General features: G+C 40.6%; 2 protein-coding genes across 2 annotated transcripts; one reads left to right on the top strand and one right to left on the bottom strand.

Moving 5' to 3' along the window:
* The first annotated feature begins 6794 nt into the window (after positions 1-6794).
* Positions 6795-7754, top strand: LOC129541328 (olfactory receptor 10J3-like). Its single transcript, XM_055403169.2, has one exon. It carries the CDS (start codon positions 6813-6815, stop codon positions 7752-7754), a length of 942 nt encoding a protein of 313 aa, XP_055259144.2. The 5' UTR covers positions 6795-6812.
* A 6620-nt stretch (positions 7755-14374) lies between these two features.
* FCER1A (Fc epsilon receptor Ia) lies at positions 14375-20317 on the bottom strand. The gene is made up of 5 exons (XM_055402812.2): positions 20214-20317; positions 19768-19788; positions 18433-18687; positions 16500-16757; positions 14375-14820 (listed from the first exon to the last, which is right to left on the bottom strand). Exons 1-5 carry the CDS (start codon positions 20278-20280, stop codon positions 14630-14632), a joined length of 792 nt encoding a protein of 263 aa, XP_055258787.2. The 5' UTR covers positions 20281-20317; the 3' UTR covers positions 14375-14629.
* Between the last annotated feature and the right edge of the window lie 2510 nt (positions 20318-22827).

Raw genomic sequence — 22827 nt, 5'->3', positions numbered from 1 at the left:
AAGTAGGCTGTAGCTTGCCTGCCCCCGTTCTAAATTTTAAAATATGTAAACTGTAGAAATAAATGGAAACTTTACATTATATTGTCCTCCTCTAGAAAATATTTTATTTTACCTCCTGTTGGATAGTTAGTCTAAAGGTAAGAGCAAATTAACACATGTAAGGATTAAGTAAAATTGAACTGGTTTCATTCTTTGTAAGGGTGATTTTATTTCCATTTTACCCTTTTGCCTAAGTTATAGACCTCCAGCATATGGATACTGCTAGATGCTCTGCTCAGTTTTTAGTCTTTTGACCGAAGATGACAGACATTAAGTTACGGCTTCACAAGGAAACTGCAGAGAAGTGGGTATGAGGCTAACATTTCCATATATCTTTTCTTTCTGGAATCTTGACTCCTCCACTTTTCACTGACTTAGAAGCTATATCTACATCATATAGTCATTACAATATCATTCCAGGGAAAGAGGAGAACTAGTTCTTTCCTCAATTCTGCAAGAATATGAAGAGTAGCAGGGTGGAAAGAACCCACATAATGGTCACTTATTAATCAGTTCTCTTAGTCTTAGCTGTTCCATTTGTACAATGGGGATAATAGTGTTCACATATGTAACTACTTTATCTTGTGAGGTTATATATACTGTGTACATACACATATATATGTGTATATATATACTGTGAGGTTATATAAAACAATATGAAGGATGCAGATGGAGAGCTGTCATCTGGTTAGATATGATTGTCATCATCATCACATCACTATATCATCATTCAGTGGTGAATAAACAGAGGCCCAGATAAGAAAAGTGTCTATCCAAAGAGTGATCGAGTCAGTGGCCGATATGGAAACTGAAACCTGGGTAAACAGAATTGCTAGTCTGACACTGTTTTCACTGTAACCAAGGTGTCTTTTTAGACTGCTATCACTAGTAGGGCCCCCATACAACTTCAAATTAAACTGTATCTAGCCACTGTTTATTGAGAATTATTTTGTGTCCAGAATTATGCTGGTGTGACTTCTGAAGCTGGATTTTGGGAATTTAAGTTCTGGTTTCCCATTTATCACCCCAGTATCATAGAAAAGTTACATAATGTCTTTGTGCTGGTTTTAAATTCTGAAAGCAAATATAATTATGTTACCTTATATATTTATTGTTAAGATTAAATTAATATATGTACATTGCAGAGTCTCAGTTCAGTTCAGTCGCTCAGTCGTGACCGACTCTTCGCATGAGGTGGCCAAAGTATTGGAGTTTCAGCTTTAGCCTCAGTCCTTCCAATGAACACCCAGGATTGATCTCCTTCTAGTGCCTAGCATTTAGTTCAGTTCAGTTCAGTTCAGTTCAGTCGCTCAGTCGTGTCCGACTCTCCGCGACCCCATGAATCACAGCACACCAGGCCTCCCTGTCCATCACCAACTCCCGGAGTTCACTCAAACTCATGTCCATCGAGTCGGTGATGCCATCCAGCCATCTCATTCTCTGTCGTCCCCTTCTCCTCCCGCCCCCAACCTTTCCCAGCATCAGAGTCTTTTCCAGTGAGTCAACTCGTCTCATGAGGTGGCCAAAGTATTGCAGTTTCAGCTTTAGCATCAGTCCTTCCAGTGAACACCCAGGATTGATCTCCTTTAGAATGGACTGGTTGGATCTCCTTGCAGTCCAAGGGACTCTCAAGAGTCTTCTCCAACACCACAGTTCAAAAGCATCAATTCTTTGGTGATCAGCTTTCTTCACAGTCCAACTCTCACATCCATACATGACCACGGGAAAAACCATAGCCTTGACTAGACGGACCTTTGTTGGCAAAGTAATGTCTCTGCTTTTTAATATACTATCTAGGTTGGTCATAACTTTCCTTCCAAGGAGTAAGAGTCTTTTAATTTCATGGCTGCAATCAGCATCTGCAGTGATTTTGGAGCCCCAAAAAATAAAGTCTGACACTGTTTCCACTGTTTTTCCATCTATTTCCCATGAAGCATATAGTAAGCACGTATAAAAAGTATTAGCAATTATTTTTATTAGTGGTAGTAGCTGTAGGTACTGTCAGAGAACAATAGATGAATGAGAATCTCTGTCTAAAGGTACTCTCAGTCATTAGAGATGTGAGACCAATGCAAAGAAAATGATTCAAGTGCTAAAAATATGTGACAATTCAATGTTAGCTTTTATGTATTTGAAGGTTATCAACACTCATGTACATCTAGGTGGACTATGAATTTTTTTATTTTTATTTTATTTTTAAACACAAAATAATTCTCAATAAATAGTGGCTAGATAGAATTTAATTTGAAATTGTATGGTGGCCCTACTAGTAATAGCAATCTAAAAAGATACCTTGGTTACGGTGAAAAAAGTGTCGGACTAGCAATTCTGTTTACCCAGTTTTCAGTTTCCATATTGGCCACTGACTTGATTACTGTTTGGATAGACACTTTTTAATCTGGGCCTCTGTTTATTCACCATTGAGTGATGATATAATGATGTGATATAATGAATTTTTTGGTAAGTATATGAAAGATGACCTGGCAAGGCTGAGGCCCTGGTGGTACTGACTTAGGGGCTCCTAAATAACATAGCATATATGGTGAGCAGAGCAAAGCTGAGAAAGGTCAGTTTGTTAAACTCCTTACAACATAATTCAAGGACTGGATTGATGATTCTACCCTACGATTTTAATCTGACTTCAAGTGTCAGAGTATCTGAACATCAGCCATGTGTGGGAGAGGCAGGAGGGATTCATGCTCAAACCCTACTTGGCAATTATTGTTTCTCTTCTGCCTCTTACAAAGAGTCATTCCACAAGATCTTGAGCCACTCTCCTTAGGCACCAGAGAAATGGACAGACAGCATGATGTGTATCTTAGCGGACCATGGCCAGCCCTAACAGAACTTGAAATCAAACTTTTTACCCCAGAGATTCCTCCTAGTAACCAAGGGAACTCTCTGCTCCCAAACATTAATCTTGGGATTAGGAAGTGAGCTGCCTGACTAATAAGGTCTCCAGGTACTCTGCTGTTTGGATTATGTCTTCTGCTATTGATCATTTGGGAGTAGTCAGTGCTATTTTGGGGAAGGAGACCCCAGAGTTTTGGCAGACTATTTGCACATTATTAGGAAACCTCAAGCCAGAGTTACTGCTTTATGACTCAGTGAGAAGCTTCTTCCAGGAGTACGGGCTGTGAGAACCTAGAGGAAATTCATGTTCAGGAAATTAATTTTCTGTGCTTCACTTCTAATCTCAGGCACTGGAAGAGAGGGATGGGCATTGTTTCCTTCCTGTCCAGTACTTTTACATATTGCATCCTGGGAGGTATCTAAAGATCTGCCATTGAAGGGGAAATTCCTGTTAAACTGTAGCTCTGCTCAGTAAGATGTTAGTGACCTTCAGATAAAAAGAAAAAACTTGTAGATTACTTGATAAAAGGGCAAATTTTTACACAGTGGTCTAAACTTAAATAACTGATAGGTTTAAATAATTATTAGGAAAGACAATGATGATCTGGGAAACATTTTATAATTATTTAGTAAAAATCCATATCTATTATTGCAGGCATTCAAAATTCCAGAGTGGGGTATTAGACTCTTGAACATGAACACATCTCTCTAGAAGACCTGAAAAACAGGCCCCTTGGTGAGTTTCATTTTCTGATATATAGACTATTTACTATAGTATATATTCAATTATCACACAGCCAGTGATAAGTCTATACAAAGGAGAACATGATCTTTCCTAGAAACTATTGTTATTTCTGATTTAGGAAATGTGGATGTATAAACTAACATAGAGAAGAGGAACATGAGACTTCAAAGGCCTTCAGTTGGGTCCTATACAAAAAGATTTTCAAAAACTTAAGCTCCATGAGGACAAGGACCATTCCTTGATCATCTTTGTTTTCTGAGTATTTGCACAGTACTTACACCTTGTGACAACTCAACACACAGGGCTACTGAAGAAATAGTTTTGTTTGGATTTGAAGCAAAGTTTTACTATTCATGGGAAACAAACAAAACGAAACAAAGCAGGGAATGTTGAGATAAAAAAGCTCTCTTCACTGAGACAAAATGCAAATAGTGTATTCACTCACGATTGAGTCGGGAACAGGCTTTGTTTCACTTTGGTGGGGGGAGTCATTTATTTGACATAAATAAAAGGTAGCAATAACTCCACAGTCAAAGAAATCATCTGGATTTTGAGGTTTCTGTCCATCTGTCCCTTCCCTATTTTTTGGTCTCTCGTGCTTCCTCCTACACCCTAGATGAGTAATCCTACTGTTGCCAATGTTTTTCATTTCCTCATCCCACTCTGCACCCCTTTGCTGACTGGTCTATCTGTTAGAATCTCCCATATGATGGTGCTGGGGTTCAGTTTTTTAGAGTGTTAGCAATTAAGAGCTGTTTAATGGTCTGGAGGAGAGAGAAACAGAAATATTCTAGGCTACCAGCATGAGTAAGATCTTCTGGCCAACAAAGTGAAATTAACTTATTCATCCTGAATAACCTGGATGAATTTCAAATCAAATGTGTGAGTATAGTGAAAACTGTGATTTTATAGTGGTGAATTCCAAACTATTGCTTATAAGCCAGAAACACAATCTAGAAGTCATAGGTTAGTCCTAGATATATATTAGCTGAGTGAACTAACATGACCTAAGGGAGAAGTAAAATATTGGGCATCTTCAAGGAGATTAGAATCAAAGATGAAAGTCTTATTGTACCTAATTCATACCTTTGTTGATATAATACATGTAACAGTGTATGTCCTGATCAATGTACCTCAAGAAAAATTTTTAAAGAGCAAGAAAAAGTCGATATGAACAATTGGAAGGTAAATGATAAAATTTATAAAATCAAGACTAGAATCACAGGCTTATTTACATACCACAGAATACTAAGTTTAAGCCTGTCTACCCTATCCTGCTTCTCTGAAATATTTAAACTGGTTTAAATATTTAAATATGTGGAAAATAAAAAGAAGTACTAGGGAATTCCCTGGCCATCCATTGGTTAGGATTCAGCACTTTCACTGCTGAGGACTCAGGTTCCATTGCTGGTTGCAGAACTAAGATCCCGCAGAAGAAAGTACTAATAAAATTATTATTTATTAAAGGCTCCCTATGTGTTGAGTGCTGTATCAAACTCTTCTAATATATTAACTCATGTAAAACTTATGCCAGCTTTGTGGAATATTACTGTATTCAATATGTAAATGAGTTTAAATATTATGCCTAAAATTTAGAGAGGCTAATGAAGGAATTTAGGGGCTTCCCAGGTGGCTCAGTGAGTAAAGAATACACCTCCAATATAGGAGACAAATGTTTGATCTCTGGATCAGGAAGATCCTCTGGAAGAGGGGATGGCAACCCATATCAGTATTCTTGCCTGGAGAATCCCATGGACAGAGGAGCCTGGCAGGCTACAGTCCATGGGATCACAAAGAGTCGGACATGACCGAAGTGACTTAGCACACACGCATGTAGGAATTTGTGCAAGAAATTTACATCAGGGAACTTTTTAAAAGAATGTTATGACAACATTTAGGGGTAAGACTTGGACTAAGGCCAACTGAAATAAAGCGGATTAATTAGGAAAACTTTTTTGAGGTTGAAAATTGAGTGTTGGTAAGAAGCATGGAGAGGAGAAGCCAGAGTGGAGAGAATTTCAGGAAGCACTGTCTTCAGGAACGAAAAGGAAAGGAATATAATTAGGATCTATCTTAGCTTCCTGAATGGCAGTAATGGTTAAATGGTGGGTAATCAGGAGTAGATATGGGTTTATGGGCAATGTTAACTCTGTTCTAGTATGGTCTCCAATCCTGAGTTCACATTGAGTAAGCACATTTCTGTCCCCATCATAACTTGGAATATACAATATTGAAATGAAAAATAGAACATCTGTTACAGAACATCTTCTCTGATTAAATGTTTTATCTTTTCTCACACTAGGAAAACCTTTTCATATTTGAAGTGACTTGAAGGGATAAGTTCATATTTATTTCATTTATTTCATTCTCTCCTTGCATTTGGCTAGAATTCAGGGAAATAAGCCAAATACCTGCATGGTCTTTTTGAGTCTTTCATGATCACAGTAGATTTTAGTGCAGGGCTTAGGGAAGTAAAGCCTAGGACAAAGGGTTCTGAGGAGAAGTCATCCTAGGACCCTTGCAGGACATTTGGTCTTGATAGTGCATTCTGACAGTGTTGAAAGAATATCAGCCATGGGTATCTTTTGTCTCTCACTTAGATCACTGTTCCCCATTGGATGCTGAGGGGGCTAAATCAAAAGTGCTGGAGGAGGACACTTGCTTTGGCCAGTTTATTTTTGACAGTTGAATGAGTCTAAAATGATATGTCACCATCTTGCCTTGCATTTCCCTGATTAATACTGAGATTTGAATATGTCTTCATATGTTTGTTGGCTATAAGTATCTTCTCTCCTGCAAAAAAAAAAGAAGAGTGTTGGAGGAAGAACTTTAGAGCTGGGTTTCTTCCTGGACCTGGACTCACCTCTTCAATGGCTGGGTAATTATTTCTACAAATCTGCCTTTTGATGTGCCTCTCTTTTCTTTCTCAGATCTATTTCTACCATAAACCCCAGAGTCCTAGGGGTCCTTTATATTACTAAAGAAAAGAGAGGGGAAATTGATGGCTCTGAGCATGTGATCTAAGCTGATCACTGATGACTCGCGGTCTCAGGCATTGCTCAGAGAATAGACACACCCTTCACTGAAGGCCTAGGTCCAACCTACTATCTTTCATGATTAACTCATCATACCTTTCTTTCCTTTGTTGAGCTCTTTTAGACCTCAACCTCCCTCAATGCCAAAGCCAAACTCCACTTCTGTGGCTGAGTTCCTTTTTGAAGGTTTCTCCAGCTTTGGGTGGCAGCACAGGCTTGGTTTCTTTGTTGTCTTTCTAACTTTGTACCTGCTGACTCTCTCTGGCAATGCTGTTATTTTGACTATTATTCGCCTGGACCGTCATCTTCATACTCCCATGTACTTTTTCCTAAGCATGCTGTCCATCTCTGAGACCTGTTATACTGTGGCCATCATTCCCTGTATGCTTTCTGGCCTCCTGAGTCCTCATCAGACCATTTCTCTCCAAGGCTGTGCCACTCAGCTCTTTTTCTATCTAACCTTTGGTATCAATAACTGCTTCTTGCTCACAGCCATGGGATATGATCGCTACATGGCCATCTGCAACCCTCTACGGTATTCAGTCATCATGGGTAAAGAGGCCTGTATCCAGCTGGCATCTGGGTCCCTGGGAATTGGCCTGAGTATGGCCATTGTCCAGGTAACGTCTGTGTTTGGCCTGCCCTTCTGTGATGCCTTTGTCATCTCTCACTTCTTTTGTGACGTGAGACCCCTGCTGAAGCTGGCCTGCACAGACACCACTGTCAATGAAATCATCAACTTTTTCATCAGTATTTGTGTCCTTGTTGTGCCGATGGGCCTGGTCTTCATCTCTTATGTCCTCATCATCTCCACCATCCTCAAGATTGCTTCAGCTGAGGGTCGGAAGAAGGCCTTTGCCACCTGCGCCTCCCACCTCATCGTGGTCATCATCCACTACGGCTGTGCCTCTATCATTTACCTGAAGCCTAAGTCCCAGAGTTCCCTGGGGCAGGACAGACTCATCTCAGTGACTTACACAGTGATCACCCCTCTGCTAAACCCTGTCGTGTACAGTCTGAGGAACCAGGATGTCAGAGATGCTTTGTGCAGAGCCATGGGGCGAAAACCCCTCTCCTCTTAGTGAGGAGAGTTTCTGGAAGGCCTTTTCTCTCATTTCATTAACATATATTAATGCTGTTTTAGTAATGCTGCTAAGTATCAGATCAAGAATAGACTGAACTCGGTGCTAAAACTGGAGGCTTCCATTTGAGTTAGTCATGGCTCTCTGTGTTCTCCTGAAGAGAGGTTAGAGAATGACTTATCATACCCTTAAGAATACAGGGAAAAGATTTATCTGTTTGGGTCATTCATACTCATATTCTGTCACACACTCGTGCACCTATCTAAATATGTCCTGAGAATATGTTGAATTATACAACTACAATAAGACACAAAAATTCAGCAGAGTTCTAAAAGGCTAATGAATAAAGTGCTTGGAAACCACCTCAGAAAAACCTCTGTTGTGGTGGTGAATGGTGTAGGAGTAATTTGTGCACAATTTTATTTAACAAGTAAGTATGGAGACACATTCATGTCCTTTTCTATGGATGTCCAAGGCTTTTTGTAATCTGATTTTGCTGCTTGCTAAGCTGAAACTCCAATACTTTGGCCACCTCATGCGACGAGTTGACTCATTGGAAAGGACTCTGATGCTGGGAGTGATTGGGGGCGGGAGAAGATGGGGACAACAGAGAATGAGATGGCTGGATGGCATCACCGACTCGATGGACATGAGTTTGAGTGAACTCCGGGAGTTGGTGATGGACAGGGAGGCCTGGCATGCTGTGTGATTCATGGGGTCACAAAGAGTCGGACACGACTGAGTGACTGAACTGAACTGAACTGAATATCCCACCACAGCCTGAGGGATCTTCAAAAGCAAACGAACAAACAAAAAAACCCCACTCTCCAAGTGGATAGAACTGCCCTAACTATTTCTGGAAACGAGGAGTACAAATGTGGTAATGCAAAAGATCTTCAGCTACTGAGAACACAGAGGTGGGTTGTCCAGTCCCAAGATACCTAGGTAAAAAATAGTGAGAAAACTTCAGTTGGGAAAGGAGATCATGATGAACAGTTTAATGCTTTCACACCTCCAACACAGGAGTGAGAGAGAATGGAGGCTGGGAGGAGCCAAGAAGAATCAGAGTTCCTTTTGCAGAGTAGACCTAAATCTTTGAAATAGTGTTATAAATGTAAGCACTTTAACTACAGCTTCTGAAGTCATTTATTAATGAGAAGAAATCTGAAGCTTGACTTAATGAAAAAGTTTTTCAGTCCGCTCCTAAGCTATCATGGTTTCCCAGCAGCTCAGTGGTAAAGAAGTGCAGTGGTAAAGCCAGTGCAGAAGAGGCAGGTTTGACCCCTGGGTCAGGAAGGGTCCCTGGAGAAGGAAATGGCAACCCACTCCACTATTCTTGCCTGGGAAATCCCACAGATAGAAGAACCTGGTGGGCTACAGTCCATGGGGTCACAAAAGAATTGAACACAACTCAACGACTTAGCAAAAACCACCTAAGCTTTCAGAGGTTAATCTTCAGAAATTTCTTCTTAGATATTCCCAACTTAAAACCTGAGTTTAAAAAACCCATTTTATGTCTGAGCATCACAGAAGGTGAAAGCGTGTGCTCTGATTCTCTCTTCCTCATCCTTTCGCTCCACTCTGGCCTTCTATACTAAAGAACAAGTGTAGCCTACACTTCAAACCCAGCTTCTGCAGTCTCCAGAATCCAGCTGATCCCATGGGGTGATCCTGCAGAGGCAAAATTTCACTTGTAAGAGTGTCATGAAGTTAGCTGGGTGCTGAAAATGGGACAAACCAATGGAAATTAACAAAGCTTCTAAGTCAACTTAACATTTCTAACTTTGCTGTAAAACACTGGTGTATAAAATCTGATCAGAGATAAAAGATAAAAAATATCTTTGCCTTGGTGACCATATTTTTAGAAATGACAGAGTCAGTTTATTTCTGTTAGGATAGCCAGAAAACAGTTATAATTTTTTTTCTTAGTAGTTCTGTTTAAACGGAACGGAAAGATCTGCTTGAAGCTCAACATTCAGAAAACAAAGATCATGGCATCTGGTCCCGTCACTTCATGGGAAATGGAAAAACAGTGGAAACAGTGTCAGACTTTATTTTTGTGGGCTCCAAAATCACTGCAGATGCTGATTGCAGTCATGAAATTAAAAGACACTTACTCCTTGGAAGGAAAGTTATGACCAACCTAGATAGCATATTAAAAAGCAGAGACATTACTTTGTCAACAAAGGTCCATCTAGTCAAGGCTATGGTTTTTCCAGTGGTCATGTATGGATGTGAGAGTTGGACTGTGAAGAAAGCTGATCGCCAAAGAATTGATGCTTTTGAACTGTGGTGCTGGAGAAGACTCTTGAGAGTCCCTTGTACCGCAAGGAGATCCAACCAGTCCATTCTAAGGGAGATCGATCCTGGGTGTTCATTGGAAGGACTGATGCTAAAGCTGAAACTGCAATACTTTGGCCACCTCATGCGACGAGTTGACTCACTGGAAAAGACTCTGATGCTGGGAAAGGTTGGGGGTGGGAGGAGAAGGGGACGACAGAGAATGAGATGGCTGGATGGCATCACCGACTCGATGGACATGAGTTTGAGTGAACTCCGGGAGTTGGTGATAGACAGGGAGGCCTGGTGTACTGTGATTCATGGGGTTGCGGAGAGTCGGACACGACTGAACTGAAAGATCTGATGGTCAGTGTCACACTCACTTCAATTTGAAATTGTATTTGGTGGCTGCTCTGGTGTGGCCCCTTCAGGACCCACACTTTTATTTCCCTAGCTGCTGGAAATGTCTTGGGCTGACAGCTTGCAGTTGAGCCCCGCCTCAGGAATTACCATGCTAAAGAACTGCCATCTCCAGAGTCACAGCCCCTTCCCATGGGTAGCCTTTCCAATGACTTATCTTTTTCAGAGTATAAAGACTGGCACCCTTTCCTCAATTTAAGACAGCTATGAAGGGTACTCCCAGATTCAGGAATTCCTATGTGTGATGATTTGTGGTTTCTGTGTGACTCCATCACATTTCCACTTCTCCCTCTACCTTCATCCTGCATGGATGTTGATCCTGAGAGCACTCCCTAATAAACTTGCTGCTTTCAATTCTCTATTTCAGCCTGTTTCCTAGAGATCCCAGTCTGCAACATTTTAGGATCCCAGTTCTAGAACAGTGATTGGTCAATGGAGGTTCCAAATTTTCAGCCTTGATATGAGCTAGTGAAGATAGAAGATCAGTGGTTCCTGTATTTTAATTTTGAAAAGATGTTAATTTTCAAAAATTTAATCCTATTAATTGAATGATATTTACTTTTGTTCAGCTTAGTCTCTGGCAGTGCAGTATTACCTTGTTGCAAACTGATAAAAAAAATAAACAAATAAATATAAATTAGCATTTTTCTCAGAATCCACAGGAAGTCATTTCTTTGTCTTCAAAAGTTTCTCTGCAAGCAAGTTCAGTTTCATTGCATTCCTTACCTGGCAGTGAGATTACTGACTTCTCTCAGCGATAGTTCAAAAATTGCAAAAAACAGGAAAAACAGGAAAGTCTTCAAGAAGGGAAAGGTTGTGGATGCTTTAAGTGATATATGCAAGTGACTTTTAACAGTGATCCTGGGCACAGTTATAGAGTAAAAGGCTTGTGGTGGGAATGTCATGGAAGCTGATAAGGCATCAGCTGGGGACTTGGGTTTGGTGACTAACTGCCCAGGGCTGGGTAGACAACTTAAGGCAAGGAGATAATACTACTCTCTGAGGTTTTCTGGGGACCCAGGCTGGCAAGTGCCTCTGCCACTCTCAACATAAAGCTCCCATTTCTGACTTCAAGGAGATGCCTCTTGTTCCACGTTCTGTTTAATGAGAAGAGAGAAAGAGCAGAGACTTTCTTCAAATATTCAATTTCCTGAAATGCTGACAAGGTGTATCTTTTGTCTGTTTCTACTCCTGAGGGCCATGGAAATTTGTCTTCCACTGGCCAGTAGCAGGGAGCTACTGACTTGATATTCAAAAACAAATTGCTTAGTATTTGGAGTATTGGGAGTTTGTTACAGTTTATGGCAGACAATTTGGAACAGCAACCATGGGAAAGAAATTTGCTTTATGGGACAGTCTAGACCATTATGGTAAGAGATTGGAGGTAACAGAGGGTGAAGCTGGGGTGAATTATTTCTATCTAATTATTTGGTGACATTCATACTATCTCTCTGTCACAGATAGATTATATATATATATATAAAGACATCTTTATAAGTGCCATATTTGGAGGGTCGACAGAGTTCTCAAGATCTAACTATGTGTTCCACATTCCCTGAAGAACAGATGTATGACTATCGGGAAGAAGAAATGTGGAAATAAATGGTAGACATAAGTCTGATACGAGCCTGAAATTTAAATATCTGGAAGAACACAGTGAGAGAAGAGAACAGTATGTGGAGAATGAAAGAAAAACTCACACTGGGCTTCTTGGGGAATGCGTCCTGAGACTTTGTGCTGGGGATCACCACAGAGCCAGGCTTCCATGTAATGAAAGAAAAAATGTCTGGGCTAAAAGGGAGCTTAAAGGCCACCTTGTCCAAACCTCCCTTGTTACAAAGAAGAAATGGAATCTGAGACTGGCAAGAACTTGCCCCAGTAACACAGTTAGTTATCAACAGCTCAAACTTCCAGGTTTGTGCTCAGTTCATAGTGCTTGCAAGCTGGGGGTGAGAATGTAAATGGAAGTAAAAATGAAGTGTAACAGTCAAGACTCAGAAAGATGTATCTGAAGCTTACAAAGCCTGGACTATCCATGTTCAATCTCTCTCAATTCTTCTGGGTCACTTAGCCTCAGACCAAATAAAGGAGTAAGTAGTGTTCTCTTCAGCCTGATGCACAGCGGTGTGTCAAACACTATGAGACTAGACGTTGTTAATGAATGTTCTATGTGACTCCGGTCCCAAGACTGTAACTATAATAGACCCTCTATCTTTTCTTAAAGGTAGGGGAGCATCTAGGAATAGCAGCAAGGAGCTTCCTATAGGGACTTTTCCTGGCCTATTGTTGCAGGAAAAATCCCTTCTCCACCCATAAGGCCTCTTTACAAAAAGCCAAGTGCCAAGGCCCTTTCCTGAGAATCTGGTCACTATCTCTTTGAAATGATTAAAAAAAAACATGGACAGTGTTAAGGAGGTTCATACCAGGGTTAGGGCTCAATATGGGCTGTCCCTAAATATGCCACAATGACATATTGAATATTTTGAATTAAAATTACTTAAGAAGCAGGATGGATGGATTTGGGAGTTCAGGATTAGCAGATGCAAACCATTATATATAGGATGGATAAACAACAGGGTCCTGCTATATGACATAGGGAACTATATTCGATATCCTGTAATAAACCATAATGGAAAAGAAATGTATATATACACATATATAACACAGGGAGCTCAGCCCAATACTCTGTAAGGACCTATACACTTCGTAAGGAATGAAGGGATATATACAACTATCCTCCAATTAAAAATAATAAGAAAACCTTGTTTCTTCTTTAATACCTCAAGCCCAATCCCTGTTTAGATTCTTCACAGATTGAGCACTCCAAACCTAACCTTCTCTGTCCTGTCAATTCCTTTCAAATGTATCATTTCTTTGTCTAAAAAGTATAAAGATTCCCTACTTTGGCCACTTGTTAGGTCCCATTTCTATGAGACCTCTGAGCACATGAATTAAAATTTCTTTCTTTTTCTCCTGTTAATTTGTCTCTTGTCAACTTTATTATTAGTTCAGCCACAAGAACTCAAGGGCATGAAAGGGTTTCCCTCATGCCGACAGCAGATACCTATATTAAAAATAAATTAAAATTTAAAAAAAGCTTTAATAATTTCTCTATTCTTTATGACCCCTTTGGAGAAAATGGGACTTGTCAGTCTTGTGAATATTTACAATTGTTCCCCCCTAGTTCACTTCCTTATGCTATTAATTGTTCAAAAAAAAACAGATAAGCTAAAGGTGCTCTGATCTCCCATTTCCTGTTGTGAACTCCTGGTCAGCACTAGCAGTACCTGGCTCCCTTCTCTAATGCTTTCCCCAGGGCCCCGTGTAACTGTCTCCAAGAGCAGAGGTGGGGCAGGGGTGGGAGAGAAAAGACTGGGACTTTGTTTGAGATCTTATTCAGTCCTGCACTTTTTCATTGTGAGAGTTACTGTTATGTGCTAGAGTCTCTCTTGGAGAAGGAAATGGCAACTCACTCCAGTGTTCTTGCCTGGAGAATCCCAGAGATGGGGGAGCCTGGTGGGCTGCTGTTTATAGGGTCGCACAGAGTCGGACTGAAGCGACTTAGCAGCAGCAGAGTCTCTCTAAGCTGCTTCGTTCAGGTACTGTAAGAGGATATACAAGGTTTAATTTGGAGAGGTATGAGAGGGAACAATCACAGGAAACTTTCATACTGAGCCTCACCCCCAGAAATCAGGGGCTCAAGCCTGCCCCAGATTCTGCCAAGAACTAGAAGTTCATGTGATAGTAAGTGAAGAGAGAGCATAAAAATGATCAGCTTCATCAGCGCATCCTTCCTTGTCTTCTCATTCGTAGGTCAGACTTACAATGGAGAGAACATTACAAAAGAGACCATTTCTAATCTAGGACTTCATGGTTCTTGCCTCAAAACTAGCAAGACTCGAATACTTAAAAGTGTCACATTACACGGTTTCATACTTTTATTCAAGTTGTGTATCTCTTTTACAGATGCTAATAAATGACTATTCATTTCTTTACTTATATAAATGATGCTTATTGAGAACTTACTGTTACACGCCACTTGACCAGTTTAATGAAGCAGCTCTATAAAGCCGTGAGCATTTTCTATGCACCTTGTGACTTGTCTTTAACAACTGAGAAGCGTTTACTAAAGCCAAAAAGAGATTGCTATTGCAGAGGTTTCTTGAGGAGTGACATCAGTTCCCTGGGGGCTCTGGTTTAGGCTGTGGGTCCATAAATCTGTTGCGTTTCCTGGTTCTCTTCATCTTCAAGAGTAACGTGAATTGATGCTGGGTCGAGATAAGCAACCCTGTGTCCACAGCAAACAGAATCGCCACCAACAACGGGATAAGAAACTGCAGCCAGAAATAGCTGCTTTGAGTGTGCTCTAGATGCAATAAGAAACACAACTCATATTAGGAACTGAAAAGTGAGGTTGAAGTCTTCATCTTCCCTAAAAGAAGGATCCAACGTGGTCCTTCACCTTCTAGCCTGATATGACATCCAGGAGCAGAGACAAAACACTCAGGTCTGGGTTCCTCAGTCTATGCTCCCTGAAGCCCTAGGGAATCCTGAGTATCTCCCCCTCAGTCCCTTTCTAACGGCTTGTCTGGCCAATATGTCTAAGGGGAAAGGTCACAGGAAAGATGACCCCTTCCTTGGAGCCTCACAAGACTAATGTCCACATAGGACATGGAGGTGGGAAGCAGATAGAGTAAGGGCAGGGAGTCACCAGTGCCTTGTTTCTCAAACAGTCATCATTTATTGCATGCCTGTTGGGTGAAATTAAGATATTGGGCTAGATCATAAATGTTAATGACTTGGCTTCGTGGGTGGCTCAGTGGTAAAGAACCCATCTGCCAATGCAGGAGATGGAGGAGACACAGGTTTGATCCCTGGGTTGGGACAATCCCCTGGAGGAGGAAATGGCAACCCATTCTTGCCTGGAAAATCCCATGGACAGAAGAGCCTGAGAGGCTAAGTTCATGGAGTTGCTAAGAGACAGACACAATGGAGCGACTGAGCAAGGCAATAAGTGAACTGCCTTTCAATTCCACTGTTTTGTCATTCTGCTATTTTGTTTACAAAGTAATGATTTTTTTGTGATTTTTCTAGAATTTTAGAACCCTAGAATATTATAGCCAGAAATTACTCACAGACTGGTGACTCTCAACACTGGCTGCCTATTACCATTACCTGGAAGAGCTTTTAAATATTGATGTCCAGGCCTCATTCCAAGCTAATTAAGTTAGAATCTCAAGGGATGATATACAGACATCAGTATTTTTTTTTTTAATTCTCCAAGCAATTTTAATGAAGTTTAGTCCAAACCCTTTATTTTACAGTTAAGGATACTGGAAGCACAGTGAAAATCAAACAACAGGTCTCAAATTAGTTAACAGAGAACTACCATTAGAAATTAATTGTGGCTTCTGGTCTCATGTTTTTTAAGATTTTGGCATGAGCAAAGTGTACCAAGCAAATCTCTGATTTCCTCATTTCAAAGCAAATGTTTTAAAGGCTCCTTCTTTTATATGAAATTTGGAAATGGCAGCCTTTCATTGACTACAGAGGCAGCCTGCCTGACTGCTCTTTCCGTATCAAGCCCTCATTCTCATCTTCTAATTCACAGGCACACTGCCTGTTAACTTGGTTTCCTTTCCCATCCCTCATAGGCTAGAATAGACTCTTCAAGCTATAAAGAGTTTGCTCCTTCAACTTTGAAACTCTTTTTCTATTTGATAAACATAAGTTTCTTCCCAGGAGCAACAGATGACTTTGCTTGACTAGTATTCAACAGTTTGAAAATCCATTTCACAACTATTGCATTTAACATCTGTAAAAATTCCATAATGTGAGCAGGTATTACTGTTGCCATTGGACAAGTAAGGAATCTGAGACAGAGACTAAGGGATATACTCTACCCCTGGTCTCCTCATTGCAAATCTAGTAGACTTTTCAAGGAATCACAGTTGCTTCCATTCTATAGCTTCAACTGCATTAGGCTCAAATGTTCTTTCTCCTTTCCCCTGCTATGGATTCATTTCCTTTCCTTCACCAACTTACGTTTTTTTACTATAATCCTGAGTTTATTCGAGGTGTAGGGGAGCTTCTGAATTCTGGCCACGCAGTAATAGATGCCACTGTCCCCTTCTGTGACATTGGTGATGGAGATGTTGTGGTTCTCATACCAGTACTTGAGAGCTTTGTTATCCTTGTAGTAGATCACCTTGAAGGCATTCAGATTCCTCCAACTGTGGCACCTGAGGAAGAGGGACTCACCCTCCATCATCACCTCAGCAGAGGCCTGAAGGATCAACCAGTCTGAAGAATATTCATTAAGTTATTTAACAATGACAGATAAAATAAAAATAAGATAAAAAGGTCATGCAGAGAGTGTGTATCAGAAATCTTTATCATTAACTCATTTCTTGTCTCATAAGGTCAGTAAAAAGGAAACACAAAATAATGTTTACAGCCTGTCTCCTCTGTTGAAATACTCTCTCCTCCTGAAAGGTAATTCTGGGGCCTTCACAACATTGCTGACATTTCTGATGAGCCCACCCATAGGAGGTCTGAAACCCATTATCCCTTTCAGCTCTATTGTTGCATTTGGTCACTAAAGGGGAAATAAACCTACTCTGCCTGGAGAGTCCTAGCCTAGTAGAGTTGTCCTCTCTAAACTTATAGGTGCTTCCCAGTTCTATTAATCACAGTAAGCCTCCAGCTTCCTCAGAACGTGCATCACAATTTGAATTAATTATTTGTGTAATTATTGACTTGATGTCCTTTTCCTCATTGGGCTCTATACTTCAGAGGTCAGGAGCATGTCTGTTCCTTTCATCATACCTCCAGTGCCTAATAATACCTAGGAATTGGTAGATTCTCAATGAATGTTTGTCAGTAATGAGTCAGTAAAATATGAGTCAGGTTGCATGGCTAATGTCATTTTAAGAACTCAAAATTTAAAATGGAAATGTGTCTAGGTTGCATAAGCATATTTTATTTAGGAGCAATCCTTGAGGGCTTTTCTAGAATCTACTCCAAAAAAATAAGGAAGCTATTTTATACTGCTTTAGTTTCTACTTAGAATCTGTACACAGATGTTGAAACATCTCTTTTCACTCAAGAGAAAAATACAAAATATGCTTATACTTTAAAAATATTTATATTTAAAAATAAAAACGAAATATAAATGACCTAGCTATTCAAATGAACTCATTACTTTGTTCACTGAATATTTACAAACTAACCCACGTGTGCCTGAGCACATTGCCCTGATTGTTGACGGTAGGCGGGTGATGAAGCGAACATAAGATTTGCTCTTAAGTGAAAGTAGAGTGCATGAGGAATGTAAAGAGACGTCTTTCAAAATAAAGAGTACAGCCTACTACTGCGCCATAAGTAAAAGAGACAGCCAAGGGGAATTTTGCTCTGTGTCTCAGGAAACTCAAGCAGGGGCTCTGTATCAACCTGAGGCGGGTGGTGTGGGGAGGGAGATGGGAGGGAGGTTCAGAAGGGAGGGGACATATGTATACCTATGGTTGATACATGCTGAGATTTGACAGGAAATAGCAAAACTCTGTAAAGCCATTATCCTTCGATTAAAAAATAAACAAACAAACCAAAAAGAGTACAACTTAATATTCAGGTCATGACACATGGAAATGGCAAAGTAAATCTTTAAATCAAAGAGCTCTTTGTAATGTTCACATATCCAATATGCCATTTGACCATGTAATATGCATCTGTACCCAGGAAGAGAAGACAGAAATGAAACAGACTAGAGGAGTAACACTGGGAGATTGCTAGAATATTGAAAGCAGGCAGAAGGGCAGATGGAGTAGAGGCAGAAGAAGAGAGATGGACCCGTATATGGAGACAGACCTTGAGTTCAACCTTGCTTCTCTAAGCCTTGGAATAACTTGCTTTCTCCCCATTTTCAGACGGGCCATTCCGCACGTGAGAGAACTGATATTTCTGCAACCCTGGAACTTACCACTGATGACATTTAGGTACACAGGTTCACTAATGGCAAGTCCTTTGATTCGGCATTGGTATTCCCCACTGTCCTGCATGCGTGCTTTCACAATGTCCAATCTTGAATTTGTCACGGTCAAACTGGTTCCATTGTGGATCCACAGAGGGGACTCATCTTCAGAGGAACTGTTCGTACCACATGTAAGAGTCACAGTGTCTCCTCTAAATATTTTTCTCCATGGTGGATTCAAGAACACCTTAGATTTCCAGATGGCTTTGAGAAGAACAGAGTGTGGAAAGAGATATGGAAGGAGGGAAAATATTGAAATCTGTTCAGCCTCCAGAGTACAGACATAATAATAGTCAATCAATGGTCAGTCTACCCTTAAACTCTTGGTGATAAGAGACTATCCTGAGTCCTAAGATTAAAGGAAGGAGGAAAGAATCTTGTGGTCCCACCTAGGGACCCTAGCTCCCAACCTAGGAAAAAACAGGACATGAATGCAAGATATTAAAAAACAAAAGGGGATAATCCCTCTAATTTTCTTGATTTCAATTTCAGTATCTGTAATAGAGGATTGAAGTCTCTTTTCAGGCAGAGACTATGGCTGTGATGTTCATACATAGTTCAGCACAATGACTACTACACAGTGAGTATTCATTAACTATTTATTGAGTTGATGAATGAGTGAATAATGGATGAATTACGGTAGTGGACTAAATGAAATACATGGCCTCTCCCAGCTCTAAATTTTTATGACTATTTAATTGTGAGTGAATAGGGAATGAAAATTATATGTCAATTCTGCAAGGTACTGAGAATCACCAAAAGGATCAGTCTTAAAAGGCTTTCAAGAACAAAGAGATGTGGCACAAATTTGAATGAAGACTTTGGAAGTGGCCAGGTGGTGATGAGGAAGAGGTGATGTGGTCAAAAGAGAACTAGACTTGGATTTAAGGGACTTACATTAGAATCCAGTGCCTTGTTAGCCATGTAACCTCCAACAAATTACTTAATCTGAGTTTCAGTATTCTCAATTATAAAATGGCAGTAATAATAACAGTGATGGTGATGTAAGAATTGAATGAGTTTATATCATAGTGTCTGGAGAAGAGACTGAGACAGATGCTCAGCAGACATGATTGTTTGCATAAAAGAGGAAAGGGTGACTTGAGAGAATGAAGTGCTGTGTGGGAAGCTTTTGAATGGGGGAGAAAAGGAAGACAAGGCAGGTGGAAGTGCGATAGACAGGAAAGAGCAGATTAATAATCATTAACAAATAGATGATGGGATGAAGGGTGGGCAATTCCCAGACACATTGAAATGCTGAGGGAACCAGGACAGAGGACTCACCTGCTGACATGCCATCTGGAGCTGCAAAATTCAGAGACAGTAAGTTAGTGTCTGTCCCCAGCCTTCTGGATACCTGAAGACTGGGATCTGGTTATGATGCTGAAGTCTACATCCGTGGAGTTTTAAGAGCCAACCAACCATCTTTTTAGGACTCTGTTCTAGGGAGAGAAGCAGCTTCTCTCCTTCCTCTGATGTCCCTCCTTTACCCTCTAGGAAGAGCCAGCTTGATAGCAAGGACTAGACTTTCAGTACGGCTTCCTCCTTAGATGATGCTCAACCCCCCTTCTTCTGCTATCCAGCTCATCCTCCCTACAGAATCCCTGGGAAATGACCCACAGTTTGCTCATAACCTAGAAAAAGTCAGCAATAAAATTGTCAACTTTCCCTTGCCAGCCGCTCCCCAAATCTGTTCTGGCCCCTTCAGCGGGGCTGGTAACTCTACTTACAGAAAAGCAGCAGAGCTATCCACAGCAGGGTAGGGGCTCCCATGGGAACAGTAGGCATTTTCTCCATGGCCTCTAACTGAGCTGCAGAGATCCAGGGCCTTAGAATAAACTTGAAAGTAAAAAGGAGAAGGAAATGTTCTCTGTGTCATATCTGGTTAACGCATCAGCTGCATCTAGGTTTGCTTCCTTCTCTGGTGATAACATTCAGAGTGATGCCTAAAAGGGCAATTATATATATATATATATATAGTTTTTAAATCATTTATCGATTTTTTTTTTCTTTTTTGATTGCAGTGCACAGAATTCAAGATCTTAGTTCCCCAATCAGGGATTGAAATCATGCGCCTTGCAGTGGAAGTGGATGCACAGTCTTAACCACTGGACCTCCAGGGAGGTCTCCAGGGCAATTTTATATTTACCCCCATACTGTCCATTCCACCTCAGTGTACACCTCCTCTCTCTAGCGGAAGAGAGGCAGAGGCTAGGCACACAGGAACAAAACTTTCTTAAATTATCAACGTATAGTTATTTTGTTTGCAACTTAGAAAAGTGGGGTGCAGAGGAGAGAAGAATAAAAATAACAGTTAATTATTCACCTAATATAGGTCAGGCACTATGCTAAATACACCTTGCATTTCATTCATTTCTCAAAATAATTCTATGAAGAGGTACCATCGTTATCTACATTTTATAGAAAGGAAAATTGGAGCTTAGGGAGGTAAAATCATTTATCTTAGAGTACTCCCTAGTAAATGGCTAATTTGGGACTCAAACATTTGAAAAATCAAATCCTAGAGTAAAACTCACAATCATGATGATCTACCGTTTATGCATGTCTACAAGTATGGCCAGAATTCTAGCTGAAATTCTGTTGTGCTTCTCCAGAGTTACCAACCCTCTTGTTACCTAATTTCCCTTCTTTCCATGGGTCCTGATGAGGTCTACAAAACAGGAAGGCAGACGTTAAACCATAACTTATAGGGATCTCAGTAATATAATTTATTTTATTTTATTGCTCCATCTTTTGTCCATTTTTATGTTTCTAATCCTCTAGCCTGATCACCCTTTCTCCTTTAAATCCACATCTGTTTTCTTCCCTCCAGGACCTCAATGACTAATTCTTCTCTTTTTAACTCTAGGTCAGAATTAGTCACCTTCTTCTAGGAATTGATATTGATAATGATACTGGAGATAATATCTCCATAAATATCTACAGTTGCTTGCCCTCAAGAAAGGTTTTTTCATGTGTGGTATTATTATTTGGCCCTTGCCAAAACTCTGAAATAGCAGAGGCATTATGAAGTCAGCAAGGCCCCATTCTATCATGCCAGCTTTTCCATGCTGTTTTTCTTAATATGCATAATTATGCTTATTTACGTATGTATTCCTGACTGTGCTGGGTTTTCGTTGCTGCGTGTGTTTTCTCTAGCTGTGGCAAGCAGGGTCTACTCTGTGGACGCAGTGCATGGGCTCCTCATTGCGGTAGCTGCTCTCATGGAGTATGGCCTGCAGGGCATGAAGGCTTCAGTAGTTGCTGCCTATGGGCTCAGTAGTTGCAGTTCCCCGGGCTTTAGAGCGCAACCTCAACAGTTGTGGCCCACGGGATTAGCTGCTCTTCAGCACTTGGGGTTCTCCCGGACCAGATATCAAACCTGCATTGGCAGGAGTACTCTTTACCACTGAACCACCAGGGAAACCCCACCAACTGTTGAATTAAGACTAATGAATTAAACATAAAGTCACTGCACATAAAGATCTAACCAAAGCTTTCAGCTTCTCTGAAATTAGAGAATATGGATCTACAGATTCCTAAACAGAAAGTTTCAGATAGGAAAGATTGTGACTGGTCCCAGGTTGTGCAATATCTTAGTGACAGATCTTCAAAGAAAGCAGAGAGTTATTTTGGAAAGTGTATTTAAAGATGTGAATTCGAATACTTCTTGTATTTATGTGATTAGGGATTACCTATAAAATAGAGACAATGATGATATCCAGATCATGTCTTTATTATGAGGTTTAAGAAGATAATAAATGTGTAAAATGCATTGAACAGCATCTGGTATGTGAAAGATGCTCCGTAAATCTGTCTTTCCCCTTCTTTATTGTTGTTCAGTCACTAAGTTCAGGTCTGACTCTTTGTGACGCCATGGACTGCAGCGCGCCAGGCTTCTCTGTCCTTCACTATCTCCAGGAGTTCACTCAAACTCATGTACACTGAGTCGGAGAGGTCATCCAACCATCTCATCCTCTATTACCCGCTTCTCCTCCTGCCCCCAATCCCTCCCAGCATCAGGGTCTTTTCCAATGAGCCGGCTCTTCCCACTAGATGGTCAAAGTATTAGAGCTTCAACTTCAGCAACAGTCCTTCCAGTGAATATTCAGGGTTGATTTCCTTTCAGATTGGTTTGCTCTTATTGCAGCCCAAAGGACTCTCAAGAGTCTTCTCCAGCATCACAATTTGAAATCATCATTGCATCAGTTCTCAACCTTCTTTATGGTCCAATTCTCACATCTGTACATGGCTACTAGAAAAATCATAGCTTTGACTATACAGACCTTTGTCAGCAAAGTGATATCTCTGCTTTTTAATACACTGTTTAGGTTTGCTGTAACT

Source organism: Moschus berezovskii, chromosome 4 (genome assembly GCF_049115385.1).
Source record: "Moschus berezovskii isolate FMDL1 chromosome 4, NW_MosBer_1.0, whole genome shotgun sequence".
NCBI classification, from domain to species: Eukaryota; Metazoa; Chordata; class Mammalia; order Artiodactyla; family Moschidae; genus Moschus; species Moschus berezovskii.
Note: the sequence above shows the minus strand (reverse complement) of the source record. Positions and strands in the feature narration are given on the sequence as shown.